The sequence below is a fragment of the Trachypithecus francoisi genome, unplaced genomic scaffold, assembly GCF_009764315.1.
Source record: "Trachypithecus francoisi isolate TF-2019V2 unplaced genomic scaffold, Tfra_2.0 Lachesis_group12, whole genome shotgun sequence".
Classification (NCBI taxonomy): Eukaryota; Metazoa; Chordata; class Mammalia; order Primates; family Cercopithecidae; genus Trachypithecus; species Trachypithecus francoisi.
The window spans coordinates 36,410,572-36,432,988 of NW_022681457.1; the positions used below are offsets into that span (position 1 = coordinate 36,410,572).

Here is a 22,417-nt window from a genome sequence, read left to right on the forward strand (position 1 = left end):
GATGGCTTTATAAGGGGCTTCCCCTTTTGCTCGGCACTTCTCCTTCCTGCCACCATGTGAGGAAGGACATGTTTGCTTCCCCTTCCACCATGATTGCAAGTTTCCTGAGACCTTACCAGGAACCTCTTTAAACTTCTTTCCTTTGTAAATTACCCAGTCTAAGGTAGTTCTTTATAGCAGTGTGAGAACAGACTAACACAATTTAACATAAAATTAGTATAATAAAAGGGAATTGAGTTTACAGTATTATAAATTATAAATTGTTGATTAAGTCATTATGTGTAAAATATACTTTAGAGGCCTATGTTGGCTTGGAAATCTGATCACTATTTATATTTGATCTTGGAACACAGTCTCTTATAGATACGAATAGTCTACTTAAACTCTTTACCATCCATTGATTATAAGATGGCTCAATATATATGTGTGCACACATTCACAGAAGTATATATATATATATATATATACACATACTTTTACACATGTATGTATCATTTTTAGTTACTTTCTAGTCTTTGGGTATTTCCACAAATGCTTATGAATGGTACCTAGTGTCTATCAATCATTTCCACTAGTTTTCTGTGATGCAAGTCATAGGGTCTGCTTATCTGAAGCAAACATGGCAAACATAAAGAAAACTCTCACATATGCTTTTCAATGTTAATAGTACTATTTTAATGTACAATGGGAAAATGTTCAGAAATGATCCCACAGAGTGAGGTACTATGAGAAAGAATAAAAGAAGAAGAAGAAGAAGGAAATGAAAAAAGGAAGAAAAACCAAAACAGAAAAGCCAGACACCAAAGAGAACAAATCAATAAATTTACTATGTGGTTGAGAAGAAAAACATAATCAACCACGTTAAAAGCTTCCTAAGTGCCCTAAAATGTAATTCTTATGTGCAGTAGTAAGATTTAAAATGATAATGACGTGTGCAAAGGTTAAAGAGGTTGACTAACCTTTAAATACTTAACCATTTAAAAATAATACCCATAAGATTTTCACCAGTCTTTCTACCATTTGTCAATGTCAAAGCAATGATGCAGTTTCATGAGTTTGTCTTGAATTCTCAAATTTGATAAAAAGAGCAAGTGTGCTCAAGAGGTACAAATACTCTGAGTCATTGCTTCCATTTTTATTAAAATTCTCAGTTGTTCAGAGCATGATTTCCTTAAAGGAGCAACCTCATTTTGAGGGGTCATGAATTGGTAGGTCAATGTTAATTTTCTTTGTAAAGATTCATGAATCTAAGAACAGGTTGTCATTTAAAAGAAATTAGTTTAATTGAACAAGAAAGTGAAATACTGACTGGGAACACCTTCTCTATGCTCCCTTCCAATTAGCTTGGGACATGTCTGCTTATTTTGAACTGTGTATTTTATTTATTTGGGGTTTATGTCCCTTAAGAATTAAATCCTAAAGACTTAAGCAACATATGCTTTACACAAAGATCAAAATAAATACACAATAGCTGCCATTCACTGAGTTCCCATGATGTGTCGATATTTATTAGCTCCATATTTTTGAAGGAGGAAAATGAGATGCAGAAATGAACTCTCCTGAGTTTACATAAGGCATAACTGGAATTTTAAAGCTACATCCTTCTGACTCCAAAAATAAATCCTCTTCTGAAATAGCATGTTTATTTCATAGTTTTTTGCATTGGACATTGATGTTTTCTCTTTGGAATATCAGTCCTTTTAATTTAAAGGAAGAGAAAAAAATAGGAAAGATGAGTTTCAGACAGTTGGAATTGTATTCATTCCTTCTTCGAAGTGTTCCCATTTTTTGCCCACACTCCTGACTACAGTTTCTGAATATCTCTGTCTTTTAACCACTGTGCCTGGGCTCTCCTTCTCCCTGTCGCAGCGTTCTCAAGTTTGATTTCTGCTCCATGCTCTTGCATGTGGCCCTGAAACATCAGACTTTCCTTTAATTTTTCTGAGCCAATCTCCTCACCAAGGACTGAAATCTCAATATACCTCTTCATACACTGCAGCCTGAGGCCAGCCTCACCCACTCCCTAAGGTTTTGTTCTGGAAGATTCCAGCATGAGTTGAAGTTTCATGTCTCCAGCTTGACTGAAAGGAAAGAAGAACTATGGGAAAGAAGATTTTAAAAGTCATAATCTTACATAAATCCCTATGAATTGTGGTGCAATATTCATTTGTTACAGTTGCAGAGATATTGCCAATCTCTATATGCCAATCCGTGGCATATAGAGAATGCCAAATTAACTGCTACTATAACTATTGACTTCAACAGAAAAAAAATGTTCAAACCCTTTTTTATAAAGGCTTAGGAGATGATCAGAAATAAATCTGAAATTAATTTATGACTTAAAATTGAAGGCAAATATCATTTTGTTAAAAAAAGAAAAATTCTAATCTGTTATGTACAGTTAATGTTCTACTCAAGGTTCCAAAAACTAAGCAAGACACAAGTAGAATTTAAAAACAAGAGTTAATTAGAGGCACTAACTTCTCCTTACAGGCCAGCTTTCACATGGTTTTATAGCATCCTTGCCTGCTTCTAAGAACATGTCACCTAAATGAACAAGTAATGCTGCTGTCTCTTCTCACTTATTCAAAGTCACAATAGACTACTGCAGTGATGACTGAAATTACACCAAGTTTTTAAAGAGTGCTTTTTACTATTTAAAAATGTTTCCCAACCAGGCATAGTGGCTCATGCCTGTAATCCCAGCTATTTGGGAGGCTAAGGTGGGATAATTGCTTGAGCTCAGGAGTTTGAGATCAGCCTAGGAAACGTGGTGAGATCACATCTCTAAAAAAGTTAAAAACGTTTCCAGATAGATCATTTTATGTCTTGAAGGATGGCCTTCAACATTCTTTCCCCAAATTAATCTCCCCAGGATGCCTTCTCCAATTAACCCAACTCTGCATCTAGCTCAGGACTTAGGTATGGAAGTTGTTCTATAGAAGTCTGTGCCTACTTACGTACCATCAGTATTATAAGCTACCAGACACCAAGCAAACATATTGACATATACTATGTGTCAGGTCCTGTGGTAAATGTACTACAGCATCTAATTTAACCCTAACAACAACTACAAAGTAGATATAAATCCCACAAGGATAGAAAAAAACAAGAATCAGAGACATTACAAAATTTGCTAGGGTCACACAACAACTATCTGGCAAATATGACAATCTAAAACTCAACTGAAGTCCAGTAGCAGACAGCCAGTCACTAAAGCTTTGTAGTGGACATGGTTGACTGGCTATAAGAAGCCATTCCCAAACTTGTCTTCCTTGCCTATCTCCCATAGTAGAAGTTAGAGAAGTCAAATATACCCTTTCCTACTCTTGGTTATAGCAAAGTATATCCATTGTTGCAGTTATGGTCCATGAGATATAAAGAAAAGTCTACTGGAAGGGTTCTAAAAATGGTGTCCTTCCTGATTTTTGTTAAAAGAAGTCTTCTTTTTACCTATCTTTTTCCTTTTGGTTTGGAGTGGTTTGATAAGAATATAATGACTGAATCTAGGGTCGTCATCTTGCTAAAATAGAAAAAAACAAAAAAATGTTGCAAAGATAAGACCCCAAGTCCTGATATTACTAAAAAATATAATCACCTACCTGTAGGACTACTTGTAAAATAAATAATAACATTTATTATTATTTAAGCCACTAGTAGTTTGGCTTTCTGTTACTTGCAGCTGAAAGTATTCCTAAGGTCACTAAAGTCAGAGACATATGGTAGGAATTATTGAGCTAAGTTTGGAGCATAGTCCTGGGGTGCAGTGAGAACCCAAAGATGTAGAGAGGTATGGTCTCCACCCTATGGAGTTTGCAATTTACATGGGAGATATAAAAACTATTCAAATGTTACAAGTCAAGTATCTGTGTGGTACTTGTTGCTATAACTTCAAAGACAAAATAGTCTTAGAAGCAGCTCTTTAAATAGCACAGCTTTATCAGTATAATTTTAAAAACAGAATAATCAACTTAAATAATCCACAGGACTATAACAAAAATGCAAACTAGAATTATTTATGGATGTAGAAGTTCAAATGATTTTGATTTTCCTCGTGGTACTTTACTCAAAGTAAAAAAATTTCAAAATACAATAAATACAAAGAGGAAGATTAAAACACACACACACACACACTTGTATCCCTAGTACCCAGAGAGTTGAAGTTCCTTCTAACTCTATTACTCTAATTTACAGCAGATTATTTTATTTCAATCTAAACAACAGAAACAATATTATTGTAAATATCTTGGAGCAAGCTATGAAGAGAAACAGCTTCTTTGTATGAGAGCCAAATAATATTCACAATTATAAAATATTACAATCCGTGGCATATAGAGAATGCCAAATTAACTGCTACTATAAAACACTATGATTCAATTCAATTTAAAATCCTCAGTTTTTAATGCTGTTTCATAACTACTATGTGCAATTTATATTGTCGGTTTAGTTTCCTGCTGTTTCTTTCCTTGCTTCAATATTTTGCCCTAAGAATTTTCATTAATTTGTAAATGTTTATGACTATTATAGAAAAATAATAAGTCACATAAAAGCAGCTTAAAATGTTCAATTTTCTATCTCAACCAGCATCAGGCACTGAGAGGTAGGGAGTAATTTGATTACTAATCAGATTTAACAGTTCAACACTTACCTGTAGAGATCATTGATTTATTATCTTAATTATTTCTCCTCACTAAGCTTTTACTCATATTTTTTGTTAGCTTTGACTTTTATCTCCCTTTTGAACTTTTGGCTTCAGATCTCCATTCTCTATATTATAGACGTAATGTCTGTATCACCCCAAAATTCATATGTTGAAATCCTAACCCATAATGTGATGCTATTAGGAGATGGGGCCTTTAGGAGTCAATTAGGTGAAGGTAGGACCCTCATGAACAGAATTAGTGCCTTAAAAAAGAGACCTCAGCCCTCAGCCATCCTGGCTAACATGGTGAAACCCCGTCTCTGCTAAATATACAAAAAATTAGCTGGGCGTGGTGGCAGGCGCCTGTAGTCCCAGCTACTCGGAGGCTAAGGTAGGAGAATGGCGTGAACCCAGGAGGCGGAGCTTGCAGTGAGCAGAGATCGCGCCACTGCACTCCAGAAAAGACCTCAAAGTCTCTCACCCCTTCTGCCATGTGAGGGCCCAGCAAGAGGATTGCCCTCTGTGAACCAGAGAGCAGGCCCTCACCAGACCCTGCAAATGTCTCTTGGGCTCCCCAACCTCCAGAGCTATGAGAAATAAATTTCTATTGTTTATAAACCGCTCAGTCTATGGTATTCTATTTTAAGGGCCCAAATTGATTATGACCCATGCCTCCCCATATGTTATCAATCAGTCAATCAACCAATCATTTATTTTAAATGATTCTGCATTTCTCATAAAAAACACTTTCAGCCTTTGCAGAGCCAAGTAATGAGGAGCATCAGCAGCTGCAAACAGGTTGCATTAGTTTGGTAGGGCTGCTGTAACAAGGCATCAGGTAGCTCAAACAAGAAAAATTTATTTTCTCAGTTCTGGAGGCTAGAAATCTGACATCAAGGTGTGAGCAGGGTTGGTTTCTTCTGAGGGCCATGAGAGAAGAGTCTGTTTCAGGTCTCTCTTTTTGGTTTGGAGATGGCCGTGTTTGTGAGCATGTCTTTGTCCTAATCTCCTCTTTTGAAGACGACAGTTACCTTGGATTAGGGTCCACACATTGGCCTGATTTAACCTTAATTAACTCTTTAAAACTCTGTCTCCAATACAGTCACATTCTGAGGAACTGAGGGTTAGGACTTCAACATTTACATTACAAGGGGAGGGGTGGCAGACAGAGGGGAGGGTGGCACAATTGAGTCCATGACACAGAAATAACCAGAAAGGTGACCAACTTAATTATGTATCATGGATTTAGACAGAAGAAATAAGGCACATCTTTTCTGAGTACATGAAAACTCAAAATACCACACCTTGATTCTGAATTATCCGTGCTGGCAAACAGAAAAAGATCACTGATGACCATCAAAAAAAGGGCATAGACACCTTCTACATCCCAGAACATTCATGTAGATAGCTCAGAAGAAAGAGAAGAGGATAATGAGGATCTCTAAGAGAGTCCCCAGAGCATGGGGAAACCATGCATTCACTGTCAGAAAAAACTGCACTTCACAGTAACTTGCTCATTGACCAAAAAAGTTAACCATACAAAAGAGACAAGGGGACAAAGACAGCAAGAGCGAGTAGACCCACAAGAGAATAAGAAATTATTAAAGAATCCAGATCTATATGAAATCTATATATCTACACCCTTCAATGTTCTTCACTTTTAAAGTATGTTTCTTGTGGCTCACTATGAAAGCAATGATTTTACAATTGTCAAAAAATTTTTAATCCTGATGCTGAAAGAGCCTTAGTAAGGTATGATTTTTCAAGCTGCGCTATTCAACTTGTCACATCTTTTTCTCTTTCCTCCAGAAAAACATTAATCCAAAAGGGCAAACTCTCAGGTGAATTACTTTAATCTGAGTATATTTCCTTATACAACAATTTGCAGCAATGATGTTGTCAATGAAGAATGTGTTTCCTTACTGGGACTTGTGCAAGAAGAGAGTGATTTAGAGCTTCTGGCCAGTGAAAGAACAAAATGACTTCTGCTCTGCTGGAACCCAGAGGTATGGTAAATCCTATCCTATGTTTGGGTCAACTTTTTAGTTAGCACAATATGCAAATATACTACCTGGTTTAAAAAAAAAAAAAAACTATCCTTGAAAAATCACTTATTTAACCCATGAAGTACAATACACATGATTGTGTGTTCAATGAACTATTCAGCAATTTTTGTATGCTTAAGGTTTAGACCCATGGATCTAAGCCAAAGAAATAAACAAAGGAAACATGAAAATGCAGTGTCTACAGACTCAAATAATTCTCCCTTGAATATGTAGACATTGTAGAAGTAGGGCACTTTACAAGTCTTCCTATTCAATATGATCAGGACTAGTAGCTGGTCAGTTAAACAAAAAGTAAAATTAATGAAATAACTGTATATGAATATGTTTACCTTAATTTTGTTAAATAAAAGCTTAAATATATATCTGTTCACAATTTTTTGTGATGCCAAGGTCTTTATCTTGTCTATGACTCAGTTGATTTTCCTCTATCCTTTTTTTATATGAATCATAAACATATCATTTAGGATTTCCAGTTTAGAAAAAGGTGACAAAGACACTTACAAACTAATGTGAATGTTTAATCTGAGATTTTTTTTTTTTTTTGCAAATTTTATCCCCACTTAATTTGACAGATTTAAACTGATTGACATGCATGGAGTCATTCCATAACATAACACTATTCTCAACTATTTGTATGGGAAGTGAGTAAGTCATAGCAGGGGAAAATCCAGTAATTCAGTCTGCACACTACTTCTCTTGGTCTGTACCAAAATGAATAACTAAAGGTTAGATTATTTCAGTACTACCTTCAGTGGCTAAAGTTTTAATTGAAAGTGATAGCACTGGAAATTAAAAACCTCAAAAATGATTAAACTCTACCTCAGATTCAGAATATTTGGGGCTGACTTTTAAAATCAGAATTGAATCAGAAATTTTATTTTCCCATCTCTCTGAAAACCTTGTATGGATTTAGGAATAATCAAAATAAGTTGGGCAAATCTCCACCTATCCTCCTAGTTAGAGATGGTTTTTCTCAGCGGAGACTGAGTGAAATCCAAAGACTTTCCTGGGGGAACTTGGGTAAGGATAGTTGATATACTTTGGCTCTGTGTCCCCACCCAAATCTCCTCTCGAATTTTAATCCCCACATGTTGAGGGAGGGACCTGGTAGGAGGTGATTGGATTATGGAAGCGCTTTTCCCCATGCCGTTCTTGTGATAGTGAGGGAGTTCTCATGAGATCTGATGGCTTAAAAGTATGGCACTTCTCCTTCACTTGCTTTCTCTCCTGCCACAATGTAAGACTTTCCTTGCTTCCCCTTCCCCTTCCACCATGATTGTAAGTTTCCTGAGACCTCTCGAGCCATACAGAACTGAGTCAATTAAACCTTTTTTCTTTATAAATTACCCAGTGTCAGGTAGTATCTTTATAGCAGTGTAAAAACAGGCCAATACAATTGTTTTAAGGGAATACATTTCTGTTGCTCAAGTTTACTTTGTACTCCCCTAAAATTGATCTTCCTGAAAAATGCACTTCCAGTCATGTTGATTTCCACCTACTTTTTTATAATTACCTTTGTATTTTCCAGCAGAAAGACACATCATTCTTCATCTGGTGGTCTTATTAGGTAGTGCTTTGAGCTTAGAAAAACATCTGAGAAACAGACAATTTGAAGTATTGCACAGGTATTAATACAACAAATGGCTTTCATGACTGGGCAACAAATCTAATTGCAAGTCAAACACTGTAGTTTCCAATCCTTAGCTTTCAGTTCAGTTGAAGAAGGACCTAATTGAGCTGTCATTTGAAAGATCATAAAAAACATTTTTTGTGTGTGATCACTATGTGATATTTGGCTTATAACTCTGAAGGAATTCAAAGAATTAAGTGACATTGCCATAATAGACCCCTTTCCATTCCCATCTACTTACATGAACATGTTTGTTAAAGGAGTAAGAGAATAAAAGACATCGATATATATTTTTAAAAGAGCAGAATCTATAACATGAAATGCTTTACAGAGGAAGCCACAACAAATGAGCCTATTCAATTCACCTCATTTAAGCACAATCAATTTACTCCTTAATTTGTTAATATTTAACAGGAGGGTGAATAGAAACTACCAAAGTTGAATTTAAATGTTTAATGATTTAAAGTCTGAAATTCTGTGTGAAAGAGATAATTTTGGTGGTGCGAGTGGGTAACAAACAGACTAGAATATTACTGTAGCTATCCAAAGTACATCCTAGTTTGCTAACTCAGAAGGCAAGAAACGTATGCTACTTAAGAATGTAATGGACCTTTCTGTAGTAAATAACGTGGTGGGTTTATCATTGTTGTCCCTCCTGGATACACATACTATGTAAAATTGACAACTTGACCTAACAGTGGTTTTTAATCTGCCTTCGATGAAAAATGACTGAGTTATCAGGTAGTACTAAGGATGTATTAATTCTTTCTTTACCAGTCTTCAGTGTACTCTGTCATTACAGAAACACTTCTTTACATTAAAAAGGTATAAACTAATAAGTCTAAACTAACAAAAAATGCTTCTAAACCTTTGAACAGTCTTTCAAAACTGTTTCTTCTGCTTTTTTTCTTGACATGACCTATAATGCTTCTCATTCGTCCTTCCTCAAAGAAAATTTACAGATGAGTGTGACTATATTTAGAGCCAAGTGTATCTTTCACACAGAAAGCCAACTTCACATGAATTCAGTGATGATCCTTTGAAGGAGCCAGAAGAGCCATATCATTTTATCCTCATGCATAACTGAGAGATATAAAATCCCCATTCCACCTCTAGAACTCATGCACAATCCACAAACACACACACAAATAGCAACATGAGTGAGATTCAGCAAACTAGAGGGACAATCAATTATAATTTTCTACTCTAAAACAATTTCATTTGAGATAGCAATGCTGGAAATGGTATTTTATAGTTGACTTCCACCAAACTATGATGCAGCTCAGATTCAAAATCTCTATTATCTTTGGCAGAAGTTTTAAAAACCGTTTTTATTTACTCCAAACTCTATCTAAACAAAGCCAGCACAGGCCCTTTGCAATGTTTACATCAAGTGCTTCATGCTATAATTAAGTAAGCAATGGAAATCAAAGGAAGCACTAAGAGAAGGAATCAGGACATCATTTATTGATTGGTGGCATTTGAGGGATTTAAAATTTTTGTTTTAGTGTATAACTGCATTTTATTACCATTTTACCCTTAAAATGTAATAAGTACAAACTGCTTCAGTAATGATAGAAAAGCCTTCTCAGCTTGAATGAAGGCTTTTATTTGCTACTGAAACTTTTATTATTTCCAAATGGTAACATAAGCAAGAAAAAGTCACTACTTTCATTTGAGGAAAAACTTTAGCAATTCAAATAATTTTGTTCTTGGGTGAATTTTAAGACATTTAGATTTGTTGTATTTATGCTTATTGTCTTTTCTTTTGATAAATTAAAACCAAAAAAATGTACAGACACACACTATTACAAAATTAGCCTCCAATCATCTATCAAAATACTAGATACTTACATACAGCCATCCTCTTTCAGATGTTGGTTTGATCCAGACACAAAGTTTTATGTATTTAGGCTCCTGCACATCTCAGTTGTTGACCATGTGAGGCAACATATTGTGATAGTGAAGAGCAATGACTCTAATGCTATATTGTCCGGCTTTGTATTCTAGCCCTTACCCTTCCTAGCAATGCTACTTCTAGAAACTTCTCAGTCCTCAAAATCCTTATCTTTAAAAATGAGGGTGACTAAAAACCGGCATGAGTGGGAAGATTTAATAAGGTAGTTCATGTAAAACACTGGAATAGAGCCTGGCACATAGTAGGCACTTAAAAAATATTTAGTTCTAACAAAGTTTTCATGTCTAAATACATGCACCTCTGGATTGTATGCACCATCAGGCGATACCATTTATTCAACACATATTTATTGAGTTTTATTTTGTTCTGAATACTGTCCTAAATAAAGGAGGCAGAGAAATTAATATAATATGGTGTTTACTTTTCAGGAGCTTACCATTTAGGTGCAAAGTATTTGTTGCCATCTTAATATCTTTCCTGAAGAGAACCATGTAACATACTCTTTCATTAAATCACAAATTTTCCCCTTTCCCCATAGGCTTGGAACTAATGGAACTTCAGAAAAATTTGACTTCAGTTTCTGAAATCTTAATCATGCACAGTTTAATAAATAGCTACAGGTTTTTTTTCACATTTTAAAAAAGATGATTAAATGGTCTAATCAGATTCTAACTAGCCAAAAACTTGACAAACATAGGAAGACAACCATGACTGACACGTTTATTTTCCCAAATGCAAACATATTGCAAACATCAGCTGCTGAAAAATAGTGCTATTTACATCTTACATGACCCACAGAAAACTAAAATTGCACAGGAGTTCAGCATCAAAATGTTTAAAAGTACTAAATTAAATTCAACTTGAGACAAAACAAAAAGTTCATTTAATCATAGCTATATCACTTTTCTAAAAGTTCTCAGAATGATTTCAGCATGGCACCTTATATGGCTTTAGTTTTTTCAAACATTTTCATTTATGTCATTACACTCAGAGAATTCATTAAAAAGTAAAATCTTGAAGTTTCGGTGTAAGTTCCAACACAACGACTAACGTGGTATTTCAAACATCACAAACTCCAAATGATCTCAAATATGTTGTCCTCTGTTAATTTGCTGCTCCTAAAAATGTGCAATAAATGCAATCAAAAAGGAAAGTATCTTCAATTTAATTGCAAGATTGACTAGGATATTTATCTTCTTACTACATGTATCATAATAAAAAACTGTCTAATATGCATTACATTGTCTAATTCAGGAGGAAATTGGATAGTCTCCCTTCCAATAAAAAAACCTTTTTTTTCAACAGCCAATGATAACGGTGTTCTTTCTAGAATACAATGATTATTGCCAAAATAGGTCCTCTAAGGGGGTTTACCTACCTAAAGCAACTGAAGATCATGAGTAAATACACAGGCACACAACTCCTTTCTCTCTTTTCCTGTGCCATATAAGCTTCCTTTATTAAAATACTTTTTAAAGACTCTTATGATTCTTTTGAGTTGGGCGGAAAAAAATCTCTGAAATAATACCCCCTCTTCCCAATGAAACCTCTTTCGATACTGAATTAACTCACACCTCGCTTATATGTAAGCTGCGGCGAGAATGCATCTCCTAGTCTCAAATCTCCAAACGAATGCATATTTTGGTAACCTCTTCTTTTGCATCTAAACACACATGTTCCACACCACAGGATCTTCTTGATCCCAGCGAAGGTCCTTGCTTAATGTATGCGTTTTTCACATCCATTTTTTAATCCTTCCAGGGTGAAAATTTCAAAAGGGGCGAACGTGGGTGAAAGAAACGAAGAAGGGGAGGGAGGAGACATGATGCCTGGGATTTCTGCCATCCTCGCTGCAACCCAGAATTCGTATATTTTTTCCTCTCCCCAGCCCTCCCCCTCATTCCCCTCTCGCCCCTTCCCTCCGCAGCAGGAGGGAGGAGGAGGGGCCGCTGGCTGAAGCCGCCACCTGCCACAGCGTGGAAAAGCTCCAGTTGTCACTTACCCAGCGGGGTGAGAATGGCTCATTTTTGCAGGATCCCTTTTGGACCCCGCGGCAGGTGCGGAGGGTGGGTGCGTGGGGCCCCGTGCGCGCTGGCGCTGCGACAGTCGCGCTCGCGGGGTGGCTCCCCACTGAGGTCCCCTGTGCGCGGGCACCTGGGCTGGGCCGCCGCCGCCCCTGGGCCCCCGGGCTACCCGCAGCCTCCGGGGCTCCCACACTCCTTTGGTATCCACAGCTTCCCGGTTGCTAAGGGAGGAGAGAGGCAAGCGCCCAGGGTCTGGAGAAGTGGAGGCGCTGCTGGAACCGAGCCTGCGGAAGCTGGGGGTGAAGCCAGCTTCTACTCCTTTTTCTGGGCCCTGATATGGGAGGAGACCCAGGCAAGCCCCTGCTCTGTTGCTCTGGGGCGGGAGTTCCCCCAAGGTACCTGTAATATGAAAACACAAACACGCTCGCACACACACACAGGCACACGCACACATTTTGGCTGGCGTGCTTCCTGCTAGGCCCTGGGGAAGGAAGGACTGGGTGGCAGCTGGGGGTAATAAGAGCAGGGAGCAGCTCTTATTACCACCGCGTGATGCGGTGGTTTCCAGTGCTAAAACAGCGATTGCAAATTCAAGGGAAAGAAGGAAGTCTCTCAATCTGTTTTGAGTTTTGAATTTGTTTCTGCATCTGTAATGCATTACAATCGACTCATTTCCTCCTTGGAAAACTCCTATCCTTGTTCCTAGCTGAGGTCCCCACTTCCAGCGTGCAGGGCTGACAGTGCGGGCTTTCAGTAGGTGGGGGAGACGCAGTTATTCAGTAAAGCACCCAGGAAGAGTACTTGTATTGGAATCCAGTATATGGAATGCAGGGCTTAGATGAAGCAGCCTGGATTTAAATGAGGATCTTAATATGGAGGAAGTTTAAGCACTAGACTCAGATAACCTGTTTTTGTTTTGTTCATGCTTGATCGGGTGTTTTGCAGAATGACTTGATCTCTGGCCTCAGGTTCCTCATGTATAAGTGAAGGTTGGACGTATCAGTGGTGACTGAGCTTTCTAGGGTCTCTATTCTGGGTCAGTCACACTTAGAGGTGGGAAGAGCATCACCTCATTAATGTCATTCTGCTTTTCCTCACGTGGTAAAGGCCCACTGAGTATGACAGAATTTAAACTCGTTAGTGTGACATTCAGGAGCCCTCATCACCCGGCCCCAGCGTCTTTCCCGAGCCTCTGGGACCACTTTCTCCACTACCTTAAACTCTAGCAAAACCAAACTCTTGCACTATCCCTCTAGTGGAAACATATTTTCACCCTTGACTACTTGGAAAACTCCTATTCATCCTGGAACACTTAGCTTGAACACTTCCTCTTTGACATCCTCAGGTGTCCTAATGACTCTGGCCTCTGGGGGCCACTCGGCCGGGATATGCCTCTGTTTTATGCTTACCCCCTGTATTACATTTGCTGAAGCAGATGGCTGCCTTTTCTACTCAAATGCAAGCTTCTGCATTTCATTTTGTACATCTATTCCATTTTTCTATATTCTCAGAAGGAAGCAACGGTTTAATAAATATTTGCAGCATGAGTGAAGGGAAAAAAAGAATGGTAGCATTTGTAATGAATTGTTAATAAATGCTCTCCTCAGCCTTTTATCGAGCGTTTACTATCTCATTTAATCCTCATCTTCATTTTATGAGACAGGTTTTTTTTTCTCCATTTCATAGCTATCAAAACTAATACATAAAGAAATTAATTATTTTTTCTGACATCTACAATGGCTTCCAACTGGAAAAATTAGGATTCAAATCCAGATCTATCTGATTTGAGCTTACAAATGTCTTTAACAATTACAAGTTGATTTACTTTTCCGTGGCCCCTATAAATTGCCAGAGAAGCCAGATATTCTATACCATTACAGGTTTTGGACCTGAGTGACCAGAGCCATTCCAAGAAAAAGAAAATAAAAATAGGATGCTAGCTCAATAGCTTAGGTCTGGAGACTGAAGGATTCAAGGCTGCTTCAGGGCCCAAATGGCTAGACCAAGGCAGAGGTCATCTCCCCACGCCCCTCTACCATATGTCTATCCCCACTAACATTGGTTCCTATTTGAGGTTGCCCTTAAAGTTCACTGTAACTAAATTTCACCTGGATAAAAATCGGGAGGGGGAAGGAGGAGGAGGAACTAGAAAGATACATTGTAACTTACCCCAGGTGCTGCCAATCCCTAAGGATGGTGTAAATAATGTAATCTTATATAGGTACTAGTTGTTCCAAAATTCATTTTTGCAAATAAAACATGGTATTTTCTCGCTGTACAATGAGAAAGGAAGTTAAAATATACTATTTAGATACTCAGGATTCTGTAGAAAAGATTCCCCAGCACTCTGCAGACAGTGAGGTACCCTCAACAGCATGTATTAATTCATAAATGGGTTTGAGTTCTCCACCCCGTGAGCTCCAAAATTTCACATTCCTGATGAAACTGCAAGGAAGCTACTAATTTTCACTTCAGAAAATGCTCACTGTGAAAATGTATTGGGAATTTAGCCAGAATGAATTTTTATGTTAATTTCTAGAATGGAGATAGGGAAAGGGAATAAAGAAAAAAACTAAATTAAACTGTTTTAAGACCAAATAGTCACTGGAGTCCTTTTCATTTTCTCACAGGAAAAAAAAAAAAGTCCCCAGATGTCCCCAGAAGTATCATAAATGCATAAAAATATTTCGGTTTTATAGAAAGACCTGTGGAGTGAGAGTCGAGGTCAGGAGATTGAGAGAAGTAGAAGAGCAGCGGGGAGATAAGGATTACACCTACAGTGTTGATTGGATCTTCATTTAGGGTGAACAGCAGCTGGACTTAGGAGTTACAGATCTAAACTATCAGTGACGATCTTATTCGTTTTCTGTTGCTATAACAGAATACCACAGATGAGGTAATTTATAAAGAAATTTATTTCTGACAATTCTGGAGGCTGTGAAGTTCGACGTTAAGAGGCCACATCTGGTGGGGGCTTTCTTGCTGCAGTGATAACATCGAGGAGAGCATCACACGGTGAGAGGGCAAGAACATGTCAGCTCAGATCTCTCCTCTTCTTACAAAGCCACCAAAGTCATCAATGGGGGCTCCACTTTAATAACCTTATCTAGTCCTAATTACCTCCCAAAGGCACCACCTCCAAATACTATCAACATATGAATTTGGAGATTAAGTCTCCAACAAAGGAAGTTTGGAGGACGCATTGAAACCATAGCAGTGACCACGTCTTGGATCAGAGGTAGGCAATGTATGGTTTGCCGACAACATCTGATCCACTGCCTGTTTTTGTACAGTCTATAAACTAAGAATGGCTGCTACAGTTTTAAATGCTTGGGGAAAAAATCAAAAGAAGAAGAATATTATATGATACACAAAAAGTATATGAAATTCACGTTGTTTTTTATGTCCACAAATAAAGATTTCTTAGAATATGCTCACACCCATTTGTTTTTTGTTGTTGTTTTTTGTTTTTGTTTGTTTGTTTTTTTTTAACAAATGACCTATGCTTTCATGTAACAATGGCAGAGTTGAGTAGTTGTAACAGTGACTTTACGGCCCATGAAACCTAAAATGCTTGCTATCTTTCCCACTGCAGAAGAAGCTCGCTGACCTTCGGCCTAACTTATCACCACAATTGGAGACGTAACTTACCCTCACGGACTTTGAGAACAAGGACCACACCTTTGTATTCTCAGTACCAAATGCTCCGTGCCTCTCACAGAGGGGTGCTGAATAAATAAGCAAATGAAGGAATTAATGAATAGATTGAAGAAATAAGTTTTTCCATGTGTTTATTATTCTCCTGAAAGACAGAGTTCAGGTTACCAAGACTTTCTCCCCAGATGTAATCCCAAAGGCATTTCGGAGATCTTCAAAGCTCACTTGTAAATTTAACCTTCTGCACAATGGAGCATGTCCTGATGAAACGCTTACCTTACTGGCCTCCCACTGAGCTTTTATATAATGCTGATAAAGAAAGTAGCCCTGGATCACATCAAATCATCATGCTTTAAGGTCCTGACAGTCGTGGACTGAGATAGGATTCAAGCAGGGCTCAGGTGTGTCAAGCTGCTGCTTCGAGGTCGCCGCCTCTTCTACTGTGGATTGTCTGTGTCACTCCTGCCTCCTATCCACCCACTGTGTTGGTGTGCACGCCTACTCTCTTCCAACCCTAGCATACAATTTCTGCTCTTTCCTTCAGTATCAAATTATCATGATTTCGAAAGTATTTAACAATTATTTCATGAACAATGATAGAAAGAGTATAATCTATGTTTTCCTTGACACTCCAGTTGGAGGAGAGGACACGAAAAATGTGACATAAAAAGAGTAATAAATGGATATTTCCTTGGCTCTGGCGCCACCCACGTATGAGTGAACTTGAGCGATATTAAGGAGCTCAGCATGTCTGTGATTGTCCCCTGCTAGCCAAAAGGCATTCTAAACAACAGGCATTGAATTTTGGGAGAGGAACTGAGTAGAGCCATCACAATGGCCTGACACAATAGATTAGGTTAGCTTACTTGATCCAATGTTTCTGAAACAGCTATAGATGGCTGACACTACTGTTTGCCATTAGAAATAGACATTATACTTGGCATTCACAGAACTAAGACTCCACTTGGCCTAAGATCAGAAAATATCCATTGACCATTCACTATATATCAGGTACTCATTGAATCTTCACACCTTGAGGTAGGTTTTATTTTTATCACTATTTTACAAATGAGAAAGCTGAGGTTCAGATAAATTAAATACCAGCTAGTAAATGGCACAGCTGAGATTCAAATCCCGTTGTCTATGTTTCTAGAACCCACACTCTTAAACACTTTGCTATATTGCTTCCCACATCCAAGAGGTAAGAAGACATAACCTCACAAAGGGAAGATAATAAATGCAAGGTCGCTGATCTCAAGTAAAAGCTGTTCTCAATTGTGCCAACTGTTCTTCTCCCAACCCTCATCACTCACAGTGACTCAATAATGTGGCTGGTGAAAAACAAAACTGAAGAGCAGGAATTTCATTCATTACCACGCATCTGTTTTCTGACAGAGTAAATAGTGTACTCCATGCCCTCTCACCCTTAAGAGCAACCATCTCCGAAACACTGTTATAGCTTCATTTGGTTTAAATGACATTGGAGTTGGCCCTTCCATGAAAGCATAGCAGCACTGGTCTTCAAGCATTCCTGCATCATAAACTGCTGGCTGAATTGCCTTACTCTCTTCATCTCCACAACCTTTGAATTAAATTGTATAGACAAGAAAATTATGCTTCTTAAACTTAGGTTATAAGTAGATTCATGATCTTGAACAGAAGACTAGGATTATTCATTTGGGAGGTAAATGGTAGTTAAGTTCATAAAACAAACCATGTGACCTATACTATCTTTTTTTTTCTTAAAAAAAAACCACATAACTTTATTACTTACACATTCATGTTGTAACTGAGACTTCATTAAGGAAATGCCACCTGATGGGACTTTAAGACATAGTTATTGATTAGGTAAAGATTCTTCTTGGTAATGACCATATTAGTTTCATGGAAATAAACACCCTTAAAGGAGTTCACGGATTTTTCTCATAGGGCTTAAATCTCTCCAGACAAGCATGCTTTCACTAGGAAATTGCTTAGCCAACATTTCCTCCCTGAGGGCACATAGGTTAAAAAAAGTTTTGTTGCTGTTGGAATGATCACAAATTCTGAACTAATGAGAATTTCTTGTTATGATAAAAGACAATAACTCAATGGAAGTTGTGGAACAAACAAAGAAAATACAAAGAGAAAAACACATTTCTAGAGTAAGAGTTTGGAGAGAGAGATTATTCATTGGTGAATTGCAGGAAAACCCAAAGCAGTAAAAATAAATTAATAAATAGGCAGATTAAAATGGCACAACCATGCTCCTAAGGCTCCGCAGAATCACTTGAGAAGAATAATCTGGGGATTCCTTGATAAATTGACAGTTTGTAATATGATCCCCATAGCTGACCCAAGATCAGAATTGTGGGGTTTCTTCATTCCTCTGGGCTTCTTTTTCAATAAGTTTTTCTCTCACTTAAAGGCCATATCAAAATCCACCTTTTGGTTGAGGAGGAAGAATCATGACTACAGGGTTTATTCTCTGCACCTGTGCAAGCCTGTCACCACAGGGAGCTTTTATCCCTGAGCTAAATGGTCAGTCAGACAGGACGTGAGAAAAATGCTCTGATGAGCCAAGGTTCTGCAACATTGGAAACAGAAGCACAAAATTTTATGGTGCTCATTGTTCTGATGTGTTCCGTACTCAGACACAGCAACCAAGGCTATTTCTTAAGCTGTAAGCCAAAGGGGAAAAAGCAACGTGGTTAACACTGGAGTGTGCTATGATGTGGAGAAATATTTTGTAAGCAGGAAAAGGAAGTCGAGAGGGGAATATACAAGTTTACTCACTTAAAAGGCAAATAAATGAAAAAGAAGGAGGCAAAGTTGACAAGGAAGGTGCATAGTTTCATTATGCATAATCACAAAAGGGAGAAAACCCACAAATCCCCTCTAGTTTGCTTGGCATTATACCTTTGCACTTAAGACTTGAGTAGTTATGCTTGTGATATTGTAAATTCTGAGAATTTTTTTCAGATGTACCAAAAAGGTCATGTTATGAAGAATGGATTTAAGAAGAAGCAAGAGGTTCCAGTTGCCCTATTTTGTCCATATGCAAACCAGAGATCCAGGTTTGAATTACAATTCAGTCACTGTAAAGATGTTATCACTTTGGGTTATAGGAAAGGCTTGTATGTTTCTACTTCTTTGATGTTAGGCACGGATGGCCATGTGACTTGTTCTGGCCAATGAAATATGAAAAGTGATGTGTGTCACTTCTGGGTAGAATCTTTTAAGAGCTCCAGCAGAATTCTTCATCTCTCTTTTACTGGCCCCAGTGACCAGCAACATTCCAGATGGTGGTGCTTTCCTCAGCTTGTCCTCCTCACTGAGGATGATGTGGCACAGAGCCACACACAAACCCATGATGGACATGACATGTATGAGAAATGAATCTTTGCTGATTAAAGCTATTCAGAGCTGGGGGCTGCTGGTTATCACAGCAAAGCTAACCTATGGTGATGAACACAGTCATAAATTAGCTATGTGATTTTGAGAAAGCTACTTTCCCAAAGCCTCTATTTTCTAATCAGAAAATGAGGAGGACCTGGTATATAGCAAGCATTCAAAAATGGTAATTTAACCATCTTCATGATAATAACTACACTTTATTAGACACCTACACTGTGCCAGTCACTATCTTCCCCGTACATACATCATCTCTCATCCTCACACCAATCTTATAAAGTAGGTGTTCTTGCTCTTTTTTATAGATGATGAAACCACGCCTTAGAGAGGTTTACAGATTGATGAAGGTACCAGCTCGTAGGTGGAAGAATCAGATCTTTCTGATTCAAAGCTCTTGCTTTACTCACCATGCTGCCTCTCTTAAGAAAATGCAGCTAATCCATCATTAAATAAGTGAGAACTTACAATATTAAGACAAGCATCATAACTTTAAAAACAAATAAAAAGAAAATAAATTAGAATTTTAAATTATTCTTCAGACAAATCACCTTTATTACTAAATGATTTTGTTTTAATAATTCCAGCAAAGCCATGCTCAGTCATTCCCAACCTAGAGTGACCAACACCTAAGGGTTTATTAAGGTAATAATATGGGTTTGCAACCTGTTCTCAGGATTTCCACAAGCCTAGAAGAAATGAGAGTTACATAGGGCAACATGGCCCAAGCCAAATAAAAATTGTTTTTTTCTTTTTTATAATAATTATAGTAGGTCATCTCATTGTGGTACATTTGGCTTTCTCATAGGAGGACATTATTTGTTATTTTTCTTGCATAAAAATAATCTTTATCAAAACACTACGTTCATAGTAATTCAAAAAAATTATACAAGGGCCCATTAGTTATAAAAACGTTGTTAAACACTACTATATCCCAAGTCTTAAATTTTGGCCAGTACAAGTGTAAATTTTCATTTCTCCCTCTATTTGCAGCTTAGCTCCTAACAACCCAGGTTGCCCCTGTAGTCCCAATAGGTACAGGGAAGCAACACAGCAGGAAACATCATATGTGATGACCAAGGGAGGATGACAAAAAACTCAGTGTTAGTAGAAGAACCAGCCAGAGAATGAATTCAGGGAAAAGACGAGGAAAGCCACTTCTCTTCAAGTCAATTCCATAAAAGGAAGAGCTGACAAGTGAAATGAAAGTGACAGACTCCAATTTACCTTGTCATTTATGGGGAACAGAACAGAACACCTAGAATTTGAGGGAGGATGTCTCTCAGAGAAATTGACAAAAGACTTTGTAGACGATGTGGGTCAAAATGTATAAGACTCTCAAAATGGAGTTCTGTGGCCATCCTTCCTTCTACCTTCCCCTGCTAGAAATCGGCTATTGATTTCCAGACTAAATTAAAGGCTCTTCAGTTGTAACAAAACAAAGATAGTATTTCAAAGGCATCCTTTGGTCAGATTTCTGGAGGACAGCTTTTGGCCCTGCCATCAAAGCAAATAAACCCTACTATAGTCATGGTCACTGGGGTAGGAGTAATGACAATTAAAAAAATACTGAACATATGATGTGTGCCAGGCTCTGTACCCAAATGCTTCAAGTGCTATATCTCAGCTTATGCTCAAATGCTATTGTTTCCCCCCTTTTTACAAAGAAAGGTTCTGAGAAGCAGGGAATTGAAGAAACTTGCCTGAAATCACATGCTTATAAGTGGTTCCTCTTCCTTAGCAACAGTTCTCAGTCCCTGTGTCACACTGTCCCATGGAGGGTGGTTGGAGATGAGCAAAATCACAAACTGTGGGTGTCATCAAAGAAGGCAGAAGGGAATTTGTATTTATCTAGTGCTTCCAATGTGCTAACCACCTACACAAATCATCTCATTTAACTTCCACAATTCCTTGGGGGAGGTATTATTCTCATGATACAGATGAGGATATTGAGGCTCAGAGAGATCAATGATTGGTCAACTAAGTAAACAAGGTAAGAGGCAAACCAAGGCATTTTAAATCCCCACATTCATGACACTGCTTCTGTAGCAAGTTGCTTCAGATTTACTCTCGAAAAATTATTTGCCCATATAAAGTATCTATATATGTGACCAAATTTCAGTTCATCTGGAAATACCTGGATATTTTAGTTGCTTGGAAACTCAATATAAGGCAATTTTGTGACATGACAACTAAAACCATCAATGTGATACTGGTTTATGCTCTGAGATATAAAAGTTCCTTTGGGTTTTGCATCAAACCAATCATGTTTGGAATACTGTGCTTATATGACAGACTTATATCTCAAAGTAACATATTTTTCACTGCATTCTCCAAATTCAGAGGCAAGGACCACTTTCTCTGAGTCGTGCTCTGAAAACCCTCTTCATTTGGTTTAAAGTGAGGGGGAAGCATTCCCTCTCATGCATGGCAGGTAGGTGTAGGAACAGGGAGAACTCAAAACATTTATAGCTCTCTCCAATGAAATCCATACCACCAACTTCTTCCTTCTTACAATGAACTGCTTGCCTTCTTTCTTACACCCTGGAAATGGATAATATGCTAATGCTTATTCTGCATATGTCTCTGGTACTTCTCTCTGAGATGTGTCAGGGACTTCCATGTAGGATCACTCAGGCTGCATACTGCATGCATGACTACAGAGTATACTGTTTACATGGACCATGATGGGAATGATGCCCCCCATGGTTGATTGTGCAATTCAGCAGCCCTACTGGCACATATTGCTTTATTCTCTGTCTGTGCAAGCTCTCCTGAAATTAAATAGAAAAATGCATGTTTAATTTACTGCTAGGTATGACATTCAACACTCCAAAACTAAAGAACTTCCTTTTAAAACACAATATAAAATATAAATTTATTAAAATGATGATCACTCTAGAAACTATTTCATAGGAGAAAGCATTGAAATAACTGGTGATGTCTAAAGTAAACGATATTGGGACCATGGAAAGTATCAATGTCATAAAACATTAGAAAGGATTTTATGCAGAAGAGGGAAGAGACTGAGAAGATCTATAGGAGATAATTAGGAGAAGGTATGAGATGAATTTTGGTTCAACAAAAGAA

At 37.8% G+C, this 22,417-nt stretch overlaps 1 protein-coding gene across 1 annotated transcript in view; it reads right to left on the minus strand.

Annotated features, from left to right (window-relative positions):
• Positions 1–12,748, minus strand: part of ERICH3 (glutamate rich 3) — a 113,962-nt gene extending 101,214 nt beyond the window's left edge. The window contains 1 exon segment of the mRNA XM_033225317.1: positions 12,259–12,748. Within this exon segment, the coding sequence (XP_033081208.1) occupies positions 12,259–12,734 (476 nt within the window). The 5' untranslated portion in view covers positions 12,735–12,748.
• Between the last annotated feature and the right edge of the window lie 9,669 nt (positions 12,749–22,417).